We start from the raw sequence: 18,764 nt of genomic DNA, 5'->3' as shown, positions 1-18,764 counted from the left end.
CCTGGGGCAGTGAAATTGTCCTAGAGAGTGTAGGAGATTATGAGAATCAGATTTAAATCCTGTCATAAGGAACTGTGATATACCTATAAATTAATATAATACAAAGTGAAAAATGTACATGCCATAAGGAAGATGTAGATGAAGGTCAGAAGAAGATACTACCTCCAGCTGGAGAGATCAGAGTTGGTGTCATAAAGGATGGGTATTTAAATTTTATCTTTGAGAGAAGAGGAAAAATAATATTCCATGTAGACTGAATGGCATAGTATTCCTAGAATATTTTTTACTTGGTAAAAGTAATTCTGAAGCTCACAAGAAAAACTATAACTCTGTCAAAACAAGAGAACTCATAAAATCTTCAGAAGATGGTGCTACTTTGAAGACAATGACCTTGAGTGATTCTCTGAATGTGTTCTTCACCTATCTAGAGACATTTTTCTAAGCCATGGACCCTTCTTTCATCATTTTCACACATCATTCAAACCACTTCAGTAAAACAGTGATCATGCTGAAGAGGGGTCTCAGAGGACTAGATGACACTCCAATTAACCAAGTACACTGAGCCAGACTGCTCTACGCCTCAGACTCAAGAGACTGGTGAGAGAGGAGGCAAACAAAGGCAGAAAGAGAGAGGACCCAAGTGAAAAGAGCAGAATGCATGTGCTACAAATGGGGCTTTCAATCTGACTCCTGTGGAAAAGCCTGTCAGATTATTCACCACCAACCTTAATAAGGTTTACAATAGCCCGCCAAAGAGAATCACAAACCAGAACATGTACTTGTAGAGCATACTCAATCAGACGTATGTGCACTGTCGTCCTGGGTGCTGCTGGAGGAGGGTGTGTGTTGAGTTATTTTTTTGACTCAGGAGCAACTTAAAAATCCAGCTGTTCCAAATATGACTATTTACTTCCCTACTGCAATGTATGTTTTAACTTGAGTGATACAAGAATATGAATGGAGTAACTAACCAGTGAAAAACAACAGTGGGATTCTCTCCTCAAGCCATTCATTTTGTGGGAGAAGAGAGAAGCACTGCACACTCTGTGAAATTAAGAAATTCTGCCCTAAAACATTTTAGGTACTCCCTACGCCGAGGAATTAAAATCATTAAACTTGGTAAGATAAAGTTCTTACTATGTACACACTCATTTTCATTTTAAAGTTGAGCCCTGAAGTCTTGAATAGCAACCACCAGGGTGAAGAGACCTAAAAGTCACCCAGTCAACTGAATCGGTGCGAGCTTTCTAAGAGTCAAACAAATATTCTGGGGCAGGATTAATCTTCCCAGTTTGTCCTAGATCAGGAATTTTTACTCTTGTTAGTGGGTCTCACTTCTTTTTTCTTCTCTCTCTTTTTTTTTTTTTTTTTGCATTTTCACACTGATACTTGTCATGAAGTTTCAAGGAAGTACAACTTCTTCCACAGGAGTTTTTTTCCCCATTACCAAAGGAGCCCACACAAATTCCCTATATGGCAATGACCTTTATTTCATTCCATAACTAATCCACGTGAAGAGAACTACAACACATTTAAAGATCTGATTTGAAAACCACAAACAAGAACATAAAAAGGGGCCCAAATCTTCACATTTAGTAACAATGCAGGGCTCTAGTCAAGCTGAATAGTATCATTTTTTTCCCTTCTTAAGGGTAATTTCCACCTTTGTTACTTCTGCCAACACCAAATACTACATACAGCTGACAAAATCCTAGAAGAGACCTACTTTATTCCACAGAGGGATACTGAATTGAGAGAAGATGGGGGCAATTCTGTTCCTGGATAACAGATAGTTTGATATTAAAGATTCCTTGCTTAAGGCACAAATGTACCTGTCTGTGATTTTTTTAATGGCACATTTTAGCGGCATGTAGCATTATCTTTCATCAAAGAGTGTGGTGAAAGGCCTTGTTATGACTCCCCGTAGGGACTGTGACAGCACATTAACAAGGGAAGGGGCAGTATGCAGAAGGCAAGCAAGGGTGAACCTTGTATTTTGGGAGTTTAAAACAATGAAGGGAACCGTTTGATTCTTGCATCACCAAACCTCAGGATCTTATGGAATTTATGGAATTTTGGTGGGGTGGGGGGAGGTGCTGGGTAGAGGTAGAAGGGATAGAAAACTCTAGTTCCTATTTTGCCCCTATTTGATTCTTGAGTAATTTCAGGAAGATTCTTTTGCTCTGTTTGCTATATTTTTATCCCATTTGTTTCTTTACTACCTGGAACCCTAGAGGAATAAACCTATTGACTCAAAACACTTTGAGGAAGGTATCTCCACAAATAGGTAGACCTCGCATACTTAGACATCTGCTCTCCCCAGAAGTGTTTACAAAGCTCCACTTTAGAATGTGCTGGGGGATTGGGAGGGGCTCCTCCCTCTTCTCCTTCTTTCTCCCAGTGGCAAGTCCCTTTGAGACCAACCAAGCTCAACTGTCAACTCCTTTGAGAAGCTTGCCCCGTCCCCTAACCTTTGTGGGACAGAGGACTTCATAAACATTTTTACTAAAGACTTTGTCACACTGTTCTGGGCTTTAGATGTCTGTCTTCTCTATTGGGTTGGCTCTTCTCAGCTTTGTGTGCTCCACTCCACAAGGCACATGGTATGTGCTTAAGTAGTAATTACTGAATGAATGAAAGTTTCTATTCTTCAGAGCATGTACCTTGAAAGGGAATCCTATTTTTTAAAGTGAGACTAAACAGAAGACATGCAATTCTTTGAAGCTATTGACTATGATTCAGAACACAACTGTTACTCAGCATTGTAAAATGCTATTGAGATTCACACTTCTCTTGATCTACAGTGTTTGAAATTAGGATTTACCACATCTATTCTAAGCACACTGTGGTGAAAACAAAGAAAAAACTGACCTCTTAGTGCTTTTTTTGGACTAACTTCCCAATCTCTTCAGGTAATGTTCTGATCACATCTGCTCCTAAAAAGACAAAGAACCTTGGGGTTCTCTTCATTATTGAATCACCCACAGTTTCTCATCTACAGACTCAAAACCTCTGACTCCAGTTCCCTATCATTTATTTTTTGTTACCTTGAACCCCAAATGAATCTGGAATAAAACACATGCCAGGGCTTTACTCTACTCCCTAAAGACCTTGTCCAACAGTGTATTTGGTCATTTGTCCTTACTTGCCTGTCTGGTGATCCTAAGCTCTCAGAATACAGAGAATGCAATCACATAGTTCCTTAAGCATCACACACAAAGAGGTGCTCAATAACAATTTTTGATGATCACAATCAGACTGCGCTTTATATCCTTTAATGCCATCTCCTCCTCCTCCTGATTTAACATTTGGCTCCTCACCATACATTTTAAAATGCAGGGAGCAGCAGAATACCCAACCCTTCTTGGCCCTCACTCCTGACCAGTGGTCCCTTTCTCCTCTCCACTTCACCACATGAGCCAAAACTCTCCTTCTGGCATTCAGTTGTCTTATACTCAATGGTGACATTTTTTCACACAGTTCCGTATACCTTAATCCTCCTCAGTCTTACAAATTCAAAGAGTTTGTTTTCTTCAGGCTTTTAGAGACCCTTCAAGAGTTTGCCTCCAAGATAAATGAACATGATCAACAAAACCTAAATATATCAAAGAAAATCTCCTTCCCTATATGACAAAGATCCTCTTTTTAAATTTTATTTATTTATTCTTCGTTTGTTTGTTTGTCTTTTTGTCTTTTCCAGGGCCGCTCCTGTGGCATATGGAGATTCCCAGGCCAGGGGTCTAAACGGAACTGTAGCCACTGCCCTACACCACAGCCACAGCAATGCGGGATATGAGCCACATCTGCAACCTACACCACAGCTCATGGCAACGCTGGATCCTTAACCCACTGAGCAAGGCCAGGGATCAAACCCGCAACCTCATGGTTCCTAGTCGGATTCATTACCCACTGAGCCACGACAGGAACTCCCAAGAGCCTCTTTTTTAAATCATTCTTTGTATTCCTAGCACTCAGCAAAATACTAGCAGACATATATTTCAATACACAATATAAATACATTCTATTTATTAATCTCTCTACCTACCTACCTTAACTGATCTCCCTGTTTCCATGACTGCCTTTCTACAGTCTGTGCTCCACTGCTCACCCAGTCATTCACTGCAAATGTAATTCAGATCATTTACTCTTAGAGTAACATCTAAAGTCCTTACTAGGGCCTACAAAGCTATAAATGATCTGGCCCCTGGTTACCCCTCTGATGTGTTTTTTCCCACTTTTCCTTTGTTAACTCCACTCTAGTGACCCTGGTCTCTCTGCTTCTTTTATATATGCCAAACACACTGCAGCTTAGTGCCTCTGTATTTGCTGTGGCCTGATGGCCCCCTCTTTTCACATCATTCAAGTCTCTGCTCAAAGGGTGCTTTATCAAAAAGGACTACTCCACCTTATTTTTCCCCATAGGACCTATCTCCACCTGATAAAGTAGATACTTAGTTATCCTTCTGCTTCCTGTCATTAATGCCTCACCCTTCTGTAAATGCAACTCCATGAGAATCAAGAATGGAGTGTCCTTTGTAACTATGCCCTGAATGCCTACCTAGTGGGCATAGCAGGAGCTCAATACATGAATGAAGAAATGAATGTGGAAAGGAAAATGCTGAGTAAATATGCTTGCTCTAAATCTTAAATCTGTTAGTTATGTTCTCTCATAGTATTGCTATGCATCTGCATATTATACCATGCTAGGGTATTAAATCACACAATCCTAGAGCTGTTACAAAAAGTTAAAGAAAGACAAGAGCAGACTGCTTAGAGTCATAGGATGTTAGTCTAGAAAGGGGTTTGCAGATCATTATTTTACAGACAAAGAAACTGAGCCCTGAAATGAGGGACAGTGTGACTTGCATAAGGGCAACTAGAAGACCAGTAGTAAAGCTGGAACTGTGAACCAGGTCTTTTATTCCCAATCCAGGATTCTTATCTTTAAACTATGTAACTTCTCAAATGTTCTATACTATATCTGGCTGTTTATCAAATATATTCAGGGACTGCAGTATAGTGCTGGGACCTATATCTAGTCACTTATGATGGAGCATGATAATATGAGAAAAAGAATGTATACATGTATGTGTCAATGTGTCACCTTGCTGTACAGTAGGAAATTGACAGAACACTGTAAACCAGCTATTATGGAAAAAATAAAAATCACCATTAAAAAAAATACATGCAAAGGGGGAATCTCCACTATAGCACAATGGACTCTGCAGTGCCAGGATGCAGGTTGAATCTCCAGCCAGGTGCAGAAGGATAAAGTATCTGACATTACAGCTGCAGCTGGGATCCAACCCCTGGCCCGGGAACTCCATATGCCACGGGACAGCCAAAAAAGAAAACATTAAAAATAAAATGTGCAAAGAGAAAGTTCCACAAATCAAAAGTACTAGTTACACGCTAAATGGACAAGCCCTTAAGGATTCTGTTGGGAGACTCAGGTCCAAGCATCTGTCCACCACTATTGCTAACCTCTCAGCTGATATAAGCATAACTGTGTTTTCTCTTGGATTCCTTTTTATGAAGAAGCAGAAGAATATTAATTAATAAATGTTGAATATTTTTGCTTTCTTTCCACAGTGCAGGAATTGAGTCTGAAGATATTTCCTTACAAATTCAACTGCATTCATGCATTACAAAAAAATCACAGAAAAAGTATTTGACCAAAAAAAAAGGTGATGCAACTGTGATGGCAACTCTCTAAGATCTTATTAAGAACTTATTTCTACTTTTTAAAGAGTCCTCCTTTATCTGTATCCATGCATGTAAGATAGAATTCTTGAAGCATGAATGAATATCCAGGCTCTACACTACTGTAAATCACTCAGCTAGATGTCCTTCTAATATAAATCCTACTCATTTCCCTATAAATCAATGATCATTGTACAGAAACTTTAGCATAGTGCTCTAGCGGGGGCTACATGTAGCATATTAAGATAAAGTCCATTCTAAATACAGCTTTTAAGAGTAAGACGGTAAAACTGTGCTAAATACATACACCTATCCTCTTTCAAATCATAACACAGCCTGTCCCCCAAAACATGATATGATTCTACTGAAACAAGGTGGCTGTTTTTTGTTCTAAAGTAACATGTAGAAATTGTACATCCAAATGAGTAGGGCTATACCCTTTAATCAAGTAATCACTTATGGAAGTTGTATATGTATTTCCACAAGGCAACTATCACATAATTTTTCCAAAATTTTTCTTTTAAAACACAGGTTCTCCAGATTTAGTATGCATAGGGATCCCAGAGGGAACATGTTAATAATGCTGATTCTTAGAGATCTGAATTTAAATGATCTTGGATGGAGTCTGGGAACCTGTACTTTTAAGAAGCACTCCAGTTAAGTTTTATACAGGTGATCTGTGAGAAATAGCACTTTAGAATAGTCAGTTCACAAACCATGCAAGGATATCAAAATAAGGAATACTGAGGTAAACTTTTTACATATACACATAACACATGGGAGGCTTTTTTTTTCCCCCCAAATCTTCATTCTTCCTGATAGAACATATTATGCAGATATATATTTGCAAACAACATCTATTTGCAAACAACAACATACCTCCATGAAAGAGATTCCTAAGCTCCAGACATCAGAATGGATTCCATACTGCTCCCCTGAAATTCTTTCAGGCTGTAAGAAAACAGAAGGAAATTGTGAGATGATGTCAGCTATTCCAGGAAACAAAGACACTAACATGACCTCAGCTAAGGCAGAGAGACATCAAATATCTGTATAGCACATTATTAGAAGAAAAACAATTTTGTATGTCTGTGTATTACATATATAATCTACAGAAACTGTATAGGTAATATAGGTATATTAGATATAATCTCATTGAATCCTTACAAAGACCATGTGAGGGACACTTTGTTATTTCTATTTTACAGATAAAGAAAATGAAGGCTCAAATTAGTGAAATTATTTAGATAAAGTCCTAAGCTAGTAGCAAATGAGCCAGGACTCAAACTCAGGTCCTCTTCCACTAAACCCAGTGGTCTTAGCTGTGGAATGACAAATTGCACAAAAAGATTATGTAATTTAATCACTATGTGCATTTTGAGAGATGGATCTGAATCACTAGGGATTCTACTCATTTTGTTTATTTGGAAATAATTTTAAACTTCTAGGAAAGTTGAAAATTAAGACTAGAACAAAGAACATCCTTTATCCAGATTCACCTACTTATCAACATTTTATTCCATTATCAGGGTTTCTTTTGATATGAACCAAGGAACAGTTTGCAAGGTCCACTTGGGACCCGGTCGTCCATCAAGACATGCAGAAAACACCTGGTCTAACAATTACTGGCACACTCTCTACTTCAACAGGAACAATTTCATACTGAAGTGGATGCTTCTTGGTCTCCTCATCTCTCCATGATTTGGCATTCAGTAGGGTACTTTGCAGAAGTCTTTTGAATCAACAAAGGAACAAATGAACAAGAGAAACTGAGGTCTTGCTGAGATGGAATGATTGTTCAAGGTTACAGAGCTAGTCATGGCAGGGCTAGGATCACGAACCACTCCTCTTGACTCCTAGTAGAGCATTCTATTCTTTGTACCATCCCTGGAGTTCCTGGAAGCCACCACAGCCATCATCCTTTAAAAACTTCCATCAGAGCTCTTACAAGTCACTGATCAGGGCCAGCCTGATCCACTGCAGATGGAAGAAATGGGCACTTACCATTCACCAGCAGGCGATGTATCAGGCATGTGCAAGATGCGGGCCGGATACTATCAGATGAGTTGGCAGAGTCCTACATCTTGGGAAGTTGGCTTGGTTGGGGACCATAACTTTTTAACTTACTATCTACTCCCACCCACCAGGCTATCTCATGTATTTACTGCCTTCTTCTGGGACTACTTTTCATAAAATACATAAAGTCCTACTCTGAGGTAGCTGAATGGATTGTTTTATTCCCTTCCTTTATTTATTTCTTTAATTTTTAAAACCCTTTCCTAACAAGAATGATTCTTCCCAAGGGCCAGTGTCATATGACCATTTTTCCCAACTGCTAACAGACATGGTCATTCCAACTCCCTAATACCTTTTCTTTTACGTTCTAATCCCCCACACCACCACTTTTCAAGTTCCTTGCTCATCCATGAGTGAACCCATTACCCAATTCTAGCTAGATCAATAAATACTGGGATTCATTCATATGGAACTGGCCAGCGTGCTAAAGGAGTAATGCCGTCATCATCACTGTCGTCAACAACAACAACAACAATGTCACTGCTGTGCATTTACTGAAGAGTTTCCATGTGTCAAGTACTGTTTTAAATGCTTTTCATGCATATCTCACTTCAGACTCACGAACACTCATATTAGACTGGTACTATTATTACCCCCATTACTCAGATAAGGAAAATGAAGCACAGAGCGGTTTAATTTGTACCTACTAGAAATGGTAATAATAGCTATTATGTAATGACAACTTGGTTTGACCCAGACACTGGGCTAGAAACATTGCATCCTCTATACCTCAGAACAATTTTACAAATATTATTGCCCTCATTTTACAGATGTAAAAACTGAGGCTTAGTAAGACTAAATCACTTGCCAAAGTCTAGAGTTATGGATTAGCATTAGCATTAAGCTATGGATTAGCATTAAGCATTATTTAGGTACACAGCCAGGATTCAAACCCAGGTACACATGACTGAAAAATCAGGGTTCTTTCCAGTTGTGTCAAACTGTCCCCAGAACTAGTAGTCAGAAGAGCCATATGCTAGTCTTGATCTGGTCAAAATTCAGCCTTGGACTTGCCATCATAGAACGGCCTGAGGTGCTTAGTACCAATGAACTTCCAATATCAGAACTTCTGGAGGTGGCTCTGACAATCTTCATTTTATTTTTTTAATTTTTAATTTTTTTGTCTTTTGCCTTTTCTGGGGCCACTCCCACAGCATATGGAGGTTCCCAGGCTAGGGGTCCAATCGGAGCCTACACCAGAGCCATAGCAATGTCATATCCGAGCCATGTCTGTGACCTACACCACAGCTCATGGCAATGCCGGATCCTTAACCCACTGAGCAAGGCCAGGGATTGAACCCACAACCTCATGGTTCCCAGTCAGATTTGTTAACCACTGAGCCACGATAGGAACTCCTGAGAATCTTCATTTTAAAAAGTAATTTCTCTGGGTGAATCTTTGGTAAACTCAGCTCCAGTCACTAAACATGTCTGTTTCTTGCAGAGGGGATGATCCACCCTCCTCTTCCCTGATGAGTGAATATTTCTTCTATGGGCCCTGTTCAAGGGCTACATTTTTTTAAGTGAAGCCTTCCTCCACTTCTCTGGCAGAATTATGAATTCCTGTCTCCATATATCATTAAAATGTTCTTCAAATCTTTCACATTAATTTGCCACACTGTGTTGTAATCATCTGTTTGCTAGTCTATTTCTCTTTGGAGGCAAAGAGAGTGTCTTACTCATCTTGTACCCAGTTCCATGCCTAGTACATGGCTGGTGTGCCATCAGTATTGCTGACTGAAGGGATGTTTACTGCACATTTTTGGTGCATGTTTACTGCACATTTGTTTTTTTAGAAATTAAAAAAATTTTTCTAATTTTATGGCCACACCTGCTGCATATGGATGTTCCTGGGCTAGATACTGAATCTGAGCTGTGGCTGCAGCCTATGACACAGATGCAGCAAATCCATACTGTTTGCATAATGGTTGTACCAATTTACATTCCCACCAACAATGTGTGTGTGGGAGGGTTCCCTTTTCTCCACATCTGCTCCAGTATTTATTTATAGACTTTTCCTTCCTTCCTCCCTCCCTTCATCTTTATGTTTTTTAATCTCTACTTTATTGATTTCCTCCCTGATCTTTATGATTTCGTTCCTTCTGTTGACTTTAGGTGTTGTCTGTTCTTCTCTTTCTAATTTTTTCAGGTGGTAGGTTAGGTTGTTTGAGATTTTTCCTATTTTTTTTTTTTCCAAGGAAGGTCTTTATTGCTATGGACTTATCCCTAAGAACCCTTTTGCGGCATCTCATAGATTTCTTTTCTTTTCTTTTTTGCTTTTTAGGGCTGCAACTGCGGCATATGGAAGTTCCCAGGCTAAGGGCTGAATCAGAGCTACAGCTGCCAGCCTACGCCACAGCCACAGCAATGCAGGATCCTTAGACCACTGAGTGGGGCTGGAGATCAAACCCCCATCCTCATGGATGATAGTTGGATTTGTAACCACTGAGCCACAATGGGAACTCTCCCACAGATTTCTTATGGCTGTGTTTTCAAGGCATTTTTTTTTCCAGCTCTTATTATTATTTTTTTTAATTATTTTTATTTTTTCCATCATAGCTGGTTTACAGTGTTCTGTCAATTTTCTACTATACAGCAAAGTGACCCAGTCACACATACATATATACATTCTTTTTCTCACATTATCATGCTCCATCATAAGTGGCTAGATATAGTTCCCAGCACTATACAGCAGAATCTCATTGCTTATCCATTCCAAAGGCAGTAGTTTGCACCTATTAATCTTAAATTCTCAGTCCATCCCTCCGCCCCTATGGCAATCACTTCTCCAAGTCCATGATTTTCTTTTCTGTGGAAAGGTTCATTTGTGCCATGTATTAGATTCCAGATATAAGTGATATCATATGGTATTTGTCTTTCTCTTTCTGACTTATTTCACTTAGTATTAGCATCTTCTAGTTCCAAACATGTTGCTGCAAATGGCATTATTTTGGTTTTTTATGACTGAATAGTATTCCACTGTGTATACATACCATTTCTTCTTAATCCAATCATCTGCCAATGGACATTTAGGTTGTTTCCATGTCTTGGCTATTGTGAATAGTGCTGCAATGAACATACAGGTGCATGTGTCTTTTTCAGGGAAAGTTTTGTCCAGATATACGCCCAAGAATGGGATTGCTGGGTCAAGTGATAGTTCTATATTTAGTTTTCTAAGGTACATCCATACTGTTCTCCATAGTGGTTGTACCAATTTACATTCCCACCAACAGTGCAGGAGGGTTCCCTTTTTTCCACACCCCCTCCATCATTTGCTATTTGTGGACTTATTGGTGGCCATTCTGACTGGTGTGAAGTGGTACCTCACGGTAGTTTTGATTTGCATTTCTCTAATAATCAGTGATGTTGAGCATTTTTTCATGTGCTTATTGGCCATCTGCATATCTTCTTTGGAGAAATGTCTATTCAGGTTTTTTGCCCATTTCTCCATTGGGCTGTTGACTTATTTGCTGTTGAGTTGTATAAGTTGTTTGTAAATTTTAGAGATTAAGCCCTTGTCAGGTGCATCATTTGAAACTATTTTCTCCCATTCTGCAAGTTATCTTTTTGTATTTTTTAAGGTTTCCTTTGTTGTGCAACAGCTTGTCAGTTTGATTAGATCCTACTGGTTTATTTTTGCTTTTATTTCTGTTGCCTTGTCTCAAGGCATTTTTAAATTTCCTTTTCAATTTCCTCATTGACCTACTGGTTTTTTAGTAATCTCCATATAGTTGTTTAGTCTCCATATAGTCAGCTTTATTCTCATTTCTTTTCCTGTGGTTGATTTCTAGTTTCAGACCATTGTGGTCAGAGAAGATGCTTGAAATAATTTTTACACTCTTAAGCTTACTGAGGTTATTTGTGTGCCCTAGTGTGTAGTCAAGCCTAAAGAATGTTCCATATGCACTTGAAAAGAATGTATGTATTTACATATATATATATATATAAATTTTAATGTAATGTTCTGAAAATATCAATGAAGTCTAAGTGCTCTAGTGAGTTCTTTAGGATCTCTGGTGACTTACTGATTTTCTGTCTAGAAGTCCTGTCCATTGATATCAGTAAACAGAGTGTTAAAATCTCCTACTATTATTGTATTTCCATGAATTTCTCCTTTCATGTCTGTTAGTATTTATTTTACATATTTGGGTGCTCCTATTTTAGGTACATGTATGTTGATGAGTGTAATATTCTCTTCTTGAATTGACCCTTTAATCATTAAATAGTGTCCTTCTTTATCTTTCTTTATGGCCTTTATTTTACAGTCTATTTTGTTTGATATGAGTATTGTGACTCCTGCTTTCTTGTCATTTCCATGTGCATAAAGTAACTTTTTCTAACCCCTCACTTTCAATCTATATGTGTCCTTGGCCCTAGGGTGGGTCTCTTGTAGGCAGCATATTTGTAGGCTCTTTTCTTATCCAGTCTGCCACTCTATGTCTTTTGATTGGAGCATTTAGTCCACTGACATTTAAGGTAATTATTGATACATATGTATTTAATGTCATTTTAAACATCGTTTTGCAGTTCATTCTGTTTCTTCTCTGTCCCTTTCTTTTTCTTTTCTTTTCTTTTTTTTTTTTGGTTGGATGATTTCCTTTTATTTTATGCACATGTCCTCTTCTTTTTAGTTTTTGTGAATGTATTGTTTGGTTTTGATTTGTGGTTGCCCTGTTTTTCAAGTATGTTAATCCCTTCTTATACTTGCTTGCTTTACACAAGCAGTCATATAGGCTCAAACACATTCCAAGAAAATAAAGTCTTAATTACATTTTCTTACTCTCCTTCCCCATATTTTATGATTTTGATGTCCTTTTTTATTAGCACTATTTTTTTTTCTTTTTAAGCCTGCACCCACAGCATATGGAGGTTCCTAGGCTAGGGGCTGAATTGGAGCTATAGCCGCCAGCCTATGCCACAGCCACAGCAACGCCAGATCTGAGACAAGTCTACGACCTACACCACAGCTCATGGCAACGCCAGATCTTTAACTCATTGAGTGAGGCCAGGGATCAAACCTGCATTGTCATGGATGCTACTCAGATTCGTTTCCACTGAGCCAGGACAGGAACTCCTGATTTTGATGTACCTTTTAACCTCTTCATATTTACGTTTTTCTTGTTCCTTGTGTTTATTATTACCTTCAAAAATTGTTTGTTTTTTATCTGTATACTGGCTTAAGTGATTACTTTCCATTGTGATTTCCTCCATCTTATATCTTCTTCTTTCCTATTTAGAGATCTTTCAATATTTCTTTTAGAATATGTTTAGCATTACTGTATTCTTTCAGTTTTTGATTGTCTGAGATATTCTTTATTTCTCCTATTTTAAATGCTAATGTTGCTGGGTATATAGTATTCGAGGTTGCAAATTTTTCCCTTTCAGAAATCTGAACATATGCTGCCACTCCCTTCTGGCCTGCAGCATTTCTGTAGAGAATTCAGTTGATAGCCTTATGGAGGTTCCTTTGTAATTAACTCTTTGTTTTTCTCTTGCTGCCTTTAGAATCCTTTCCTTATCTTAAATTTTTGCCATTTTTGTCATAACATGTCTTGGTGGTCTGTTTGGGTTCATCTTGTTTGGGACCCTGTGTGCTTCCTATATCTGGATATCTGCTTCCTTCTTTATATTTGGGAAATTTTTAGTCATAATTTTTTCAAATACATTTCCAATCCCCTTTTCGTTTTCTTTTCTTCCTGGGATCCCTAGTATGTGCAGATTGGCACACTCTGTGTTATACCAGAGATCTCTTATATTACTTTTTTTTTTTTTAATTTGCCTTTCTCTGCTGTCCTGATTGGGTGATTTACATTATTCTGTCTTCCAAATCACTTATTCGTTCCTCTGCATTATTCATTTTGCCAGTCGTTGCCTTTAGCTTAGTTTTCATCTTGACAAATGAATTTTCTAATTTTTTGGCTCCTCCTTAGAGTTTCTAGTTCCTTTTTACAGTAACCTGCTTTACTACTGATAGCCATTCTTAACTCTTTCAGTATTTTCATAGCCTCCTTTTTGAACTTGATGTCAGACTGAAGAAGTCTGTCTGTTTGCTCCTTCAGTGGAATTATTTTCTGCTTTTAATTGGGAATGGTTCTTGTGCTTCTTCATTTTGCTTACATTTTTCTCACTCTGTGATTTTATAGGAAACAATTATCTACTATAGTCTTGGAGGGCTATTTTCACACAGGAGTATCTCTGCTAGCTTGTGTATGTTTACTTTTTTTTTGGTGTGAGGTCTGCTTTTGGTTTGGATGCTTGCTGTCTCTTTCTTCAGTGTATGCAGGCTGTTACCCCCTTGATGGGGGTTGTACAGGTACTTGGCCCATGTGTGCTTCCAGGAAGTTGAGGGCAACAGGTGGTGCCTGCAGGTGGTGCTTGGTTGCCAGGCCCTTTGCAGTGGTGGCAACTCATGGGGAGGTGGGGGTGGTTCCCAGTCACAGGGCCTCAGCAGCAGCAAGAGTGGGGTGTGTGTGTTCCTAGGGATGTGGGGGCAATGGGTGGCACCTGGTCACAGGGCCCTCCTTAGCAGCTCTGGTCCCTGAATTAGTGCATCTGGCTGGCAATGGGAGGATATTCCCACCTACAGTATCTGAGATTGTTGTGGTAACTTGCATCCACTCTTGTAGCCGCACAATGGGTGCCATGACAACTGAGAGCCTGCACACTGATGCACATATGCAGAGAAAGAAGTTTTTGTGGTGGCCCAGCCCCACCCCCTTCTCACACTCCCCAACAATGGCACCTTGCTTCTCTGGTAGTCGCAGGCCTCTGGTGCTCCCTGGTCTGTTGCGCAGCACTCCTTATCTCCCTCAGGCTGTTTCCACACAGCCAACCCTAATCCTCTCCTCTGGACTGACCTCCAAAGCCCAAGCCTCAGCACCCAGCCCCCGTCAGAGTATCTCACAATGCGGCACGCTGGGCAGTGGTATCTATTGCCTGTGCAGCTCTCTCTCTGCTTTTTCCTCCTCAGACTGGCCGCTGTGCCTTTCTCCGAGATTTTGAGGCTCCCCTTCCATCCTGGCTGATCTCCCTGTCAGTCACGAGGCTTCCTAGAATGTGGAATCCTTTTTCATAGCTCCCTCCCAGGAGTGCTGGCCCCATCCTGATTCCTCTTTCTCTCTTCTCTTTCTTTTTTTCCTCCTTTTGTCCTACCAAGTTATGTGGACGTTTTCTTGCTCTCTCAGGAAGTCTGAGGTCTTCTGCAGCATTCAGCAGATGTTCTGTAAGAATTGTTCTACACACAAATCTTTTTCTTTTTGCTATATTTGTGGGAGAAGGTGAGTTCCATGTCCTTCTCCTCTGCCATGTGGATGAGTTCCACATCTGTCTCCTGGCACATTTGATTTTAACCATGAACTTCATAATTATGAAGTTCCCTGCAGTGTTCTACTAATGTAACTTCCTCACATATTACTGCTATTCATGTCCATCAAGAACTCCTAACATACATGAAAATCCTAATATCTTCTAGAATTGTTAATGAAATGACCAAATGTTGCTTTTCTTCCTATCTTTTCTTTCCTATCTCTTTCCCTTTCTTCACTCAACTACTTGACATTTATGGATATACAGTATTTCATTCAGAGTATAGAAGAAACAAATAAGCAAAAGTGGAGCCTACATACAATATATTTTGGCAGGACCAACAATAAGATGAAAGACAATCATCACATTTGCCCTCTTAGCTAATAAAACAAGTTTAAACTGAAATCTGAAAATAAAGCACAGAAAAAATTAATTTAAAAAGAAAAAAACAGCAAAAGTAATAGTTGTCACAGATACCAGATGGCAAATGGGAGAACTCCTTAAGGATGAGATTTGGACAACTTCTCACTGGAAAAACTATTCTTACAATAAGCTAACAAAATTAGCTTACTGTTGTGATGCAGGCTCAAGCATGAATGCTTAGCAAAAGCAGGTAGAGAGCTCTACAGGTCTATTTTAAAGAATTTGTATGGAAAATATTGACTTGGAAAGTGTCCAGGCCCCTGAAACTTACACAGGTATAAGATAAGTCCCAATACATTCTGAATTTATGGAGCCAAGACTTGATGGTCTGAAGCTGCACAATTCAAATTTGTTCTCATACCTGAAGCCAAGGTGACCTGCTCTGTTCTCTCCCCTCCAAAACAAAACAAAACCAAGCCAATAGCCAGGTACCATGCTACTGAGAAAAAAATCTGTGATGAACATTTTCCAGCTAAAAAGCCAAAGTTGGTTACTTTCTGACATGGCATCTGTCATTGGTGTGGAAGGCTTAATAATAGGAAGAACATGACTCTTGTCTGAAGCTCCTCTGGACTGGGGTTTAATCATAGGGGGAAAAAACATGGTCTGTTCTTAATAAGAACAGTAAGAAGTGGTGATGATATAAAAAGCAGAGGATTGGAGTTCCCATTGTGGCTCAGAAAGTTAAGAACCTGACATAGCATCTGTGAGGAATGCTGGTTTGATCCCTGGCCTTGCTCAGTGGGTTAATGATCCACCATTGTTACAAGCTGGGGTGTAGGTCACAGATGTGGCTTGGATCCAGTGTTGTTGTGGCTGTAGCCAAGGCCTGTAGCTACAGCTCCAGTCTGACCCCCAGTCTAGGAACTTCCATATGCCACAGGTGCAGCTGGAAAAAAAAAAAAAAAAAAAAGCAAAGGATCTTAAAGGCAGTGGCTCCAAGATGGCATGCACACTCTACTCCTTCCAGCTACTGCTCTGACTGGGCATTTACTCACAACCCATATTTAGGCAACTCATTCCAGAACTGTCTCTATTTATTATACAACACCCTGGGGTTTACTTGTGAAAAGCAGGATAATACCAAGTTATACCCCTTACCTCTTCCCATAAAGGAATTTCTGCTCAGGGTTAGGCTACTCAGAAAATTAACATAGTAATAAGCACAAATACTTTAGGTTAGTTTATAGTCAAAATATATATCACAAATAACAGGGATTTTTTTGAAAGCCAGCAAGATCACCATGTGGTAGAAGTAGAGTATACTGGTCAACAAGGGTTCTGGAGTCAGATTGCTCTAACAATCTATTTTTCAGTTCACTAATTCTTTCTTCTGCTTTGTTTTATATGCTACCAAATAGTAAGTTTTTAGTTTGTATATGGTAATTTTGTTTGGGAACTTTCTCAAATCTATATTCTACTTTTAAAATTTATGAAGTCTATGTGCACCTGCTATTCCTGATGATTCTTTCTCACGTTGATCTGTTTTCTAGTGTGCCTGGCTGTCTTTGACTGCTTGTTAGTTTTTGCTCTTGAAAAAAAATTTTAGAGAGGTTCTCTGAGGCTTAAGGAGGATGTGCCCACCCCAAACAATGCTGTCAGCATGAAGTGCCCTTTCTAACTCAGATCACACATACAAATATCCAAGGTACAAATCTGTGCCAGAATTAGATTATGGCCAAAGTCCCCCCCCCTCCCTTTTTTCCCCTGGTGTTCTACTTGGCTCTGAGAAGCCTTCTCTTCTGTCCCCTAACACAGCAGAGGAAAAGTAAATTTAGCTTTGATCTGCTTTTATATCAAGTGTTGGGGGGTGCCCTTCACACTTTCAGCATGATATGGGAAAGGTCTCCTCTAAAACCCTCTGCCTTAAGGGAGTCACCATAAGATTCACAGCTGCAGGACTTCCCATCGTGGCACAGTGGAAATGAATCTGACTAGAAACCATGAGGTTGTGGGTTCGATCCCTGGCCTTGCTCAGTGGGTTAAGGATCTGGCATTGCCGTGAGCTGTGGTGTAGGTCGCAGATGTGGCTCAGATCTGGCATTGCTGTGACTGTGGTGTAGACTGGCAGCTGTAGCTCTAATTCAATCCCTAGCCTGGGAACCTCCATATGCTGTGGGTGCAGCCCCAAAAAGAAAAAACAAAAAAAATTCACAGCTGCAGTATAGGCAAATATCCTCAAGAATACATATCTTTGCTGCTCTGACATTCTGCTTTCCCCTCTGTTGCAGGATTCCATCTGAAAATTATCCTGAGATTTCCCTGTTGTCTTTTTAGCTCATTAGTGCATCTGAAATGGTTTTTTAAGTTTTTTTTTTTTTTTTTTGGTTTATTGTTTTTGGTTTGTTTTTATGGCTGCACCTGTGGCATATGGAAGTTCCCGGCCAGGGACTGAATATGAATGAGCTGCAGCTATGACCTACGCCACACCTGTGACAACTTCAGATCCTTTATCCACTGCTCTGGGCTAGGAATCAAACCAGTGCCTCCACAGCAACCTGAACTGCTATAGTCAGATTCCTAACCTAATGCATCACAATAGAAACTCCATTTATAAAGTATTTTATTTAGCAGTTTTCAATAGAAGAGTCTGTCCAAATAACCTAAAATGCTACAACCAGAAACTAGAAGCTGGTGTCCTAATTAAATCTTGACTGTCACTACTTGGCTACCTCTGAGACTCTGGGCTAAATTTACTTCATCTTTGGTTTCCTCATCTATAAAATGAAGGCAATAATAGTAATATGTATACCTAATGGAGGTGTGTGAAGATTAAATGAATCCATATAATGTGTTCAACTCAGTACATGTCACATGGGAATGCTCACTAAATGCTGGCCTCCTTCCAATCATCATCACCACCACTACCATCACTAAATAAGTATGGCCAACTGAGGTGGATCACGTAGTCTGTATAGGTTTTATTCTGGGTAAACACAGCTTCCAGGTATAGGAATCGCCCAGGTAGAAAAAAATGTTCAGGATATATGAATAGTTATTTAGATTGACGCTTTGATCTTAAAGGACAAGTATTTGCATAAGATTTCTTAATTTCAAAACTTTAGAGGTATTCATAATAATAATGTCAAACTTTTACATTTGATTTAAAAAAATTATAGCCGTTTCCATTGTGGCATGGTGGGTTAAGAATCTGACTGCAGTGGCTCAAGTTGCTTCAGAGGTACAGGTTTGATCCCTGGCCTGGTGCAGTGGTTAAAGGATCTGGCATTGCCATAGCCATGGAGCAGGTTGCAGCT

The 18,764-nt window shown here is 39.4% G+C and overlaps 1 protein-coding gene across 19 annotated transcripts in view; it reads right to left on the bottom strand.

Moving 5' to 3' along the window:
• Positions 1–18,764, bottom strand: part of MAP2K5 (mitogen-activated protein kinase kinase 5) — a 275,073-nt gene that overhangs the window by 96,138 nt on the left and 160,171 nt on the right. For 17 of the 19 annotated variants that reach the window (XR_014817174.1, XM_084978867.1, XM_021100443.2 and 14 more), the window contains one exon: positions 6,583–6,654. Coding sequence is in view for 16 of the 19 variants with exons in the window: in XM_084978867.1 (XP_084834993.1) it covers positions 6,583–6,654 (72 nt within the window). In the remaining 3 variants the exon portion in view is untranslated. Of the gene's footprint in view, positions 1–3,032; positions 6,655–18,764 lie in introns of those variants that run through there. The other 2 variants (XR_014817176.1, XR_014817175.1) reach the window with 2 other exon arrangements.

This window comes from Sus scrofa, chromosome 1, assembly GCF_054392235.1.
Source record: "Sus scrofa isolate SSC_HxYL_T2T_F1_AM1 chromosome 1, Sscrofa_HxYL_maternal_Yorkshire_Landrace_v2.0, whole genome shotgun sequence".
Lineage (NCBI taxonomy): Eukaryota > Metazoa > Chordata > Mammalia > Artiodactyla > Suidae > Sus > Sus scrofa.
This window is presented reverse-complemented; position numbering and strand designations above follow the sequence as displayed.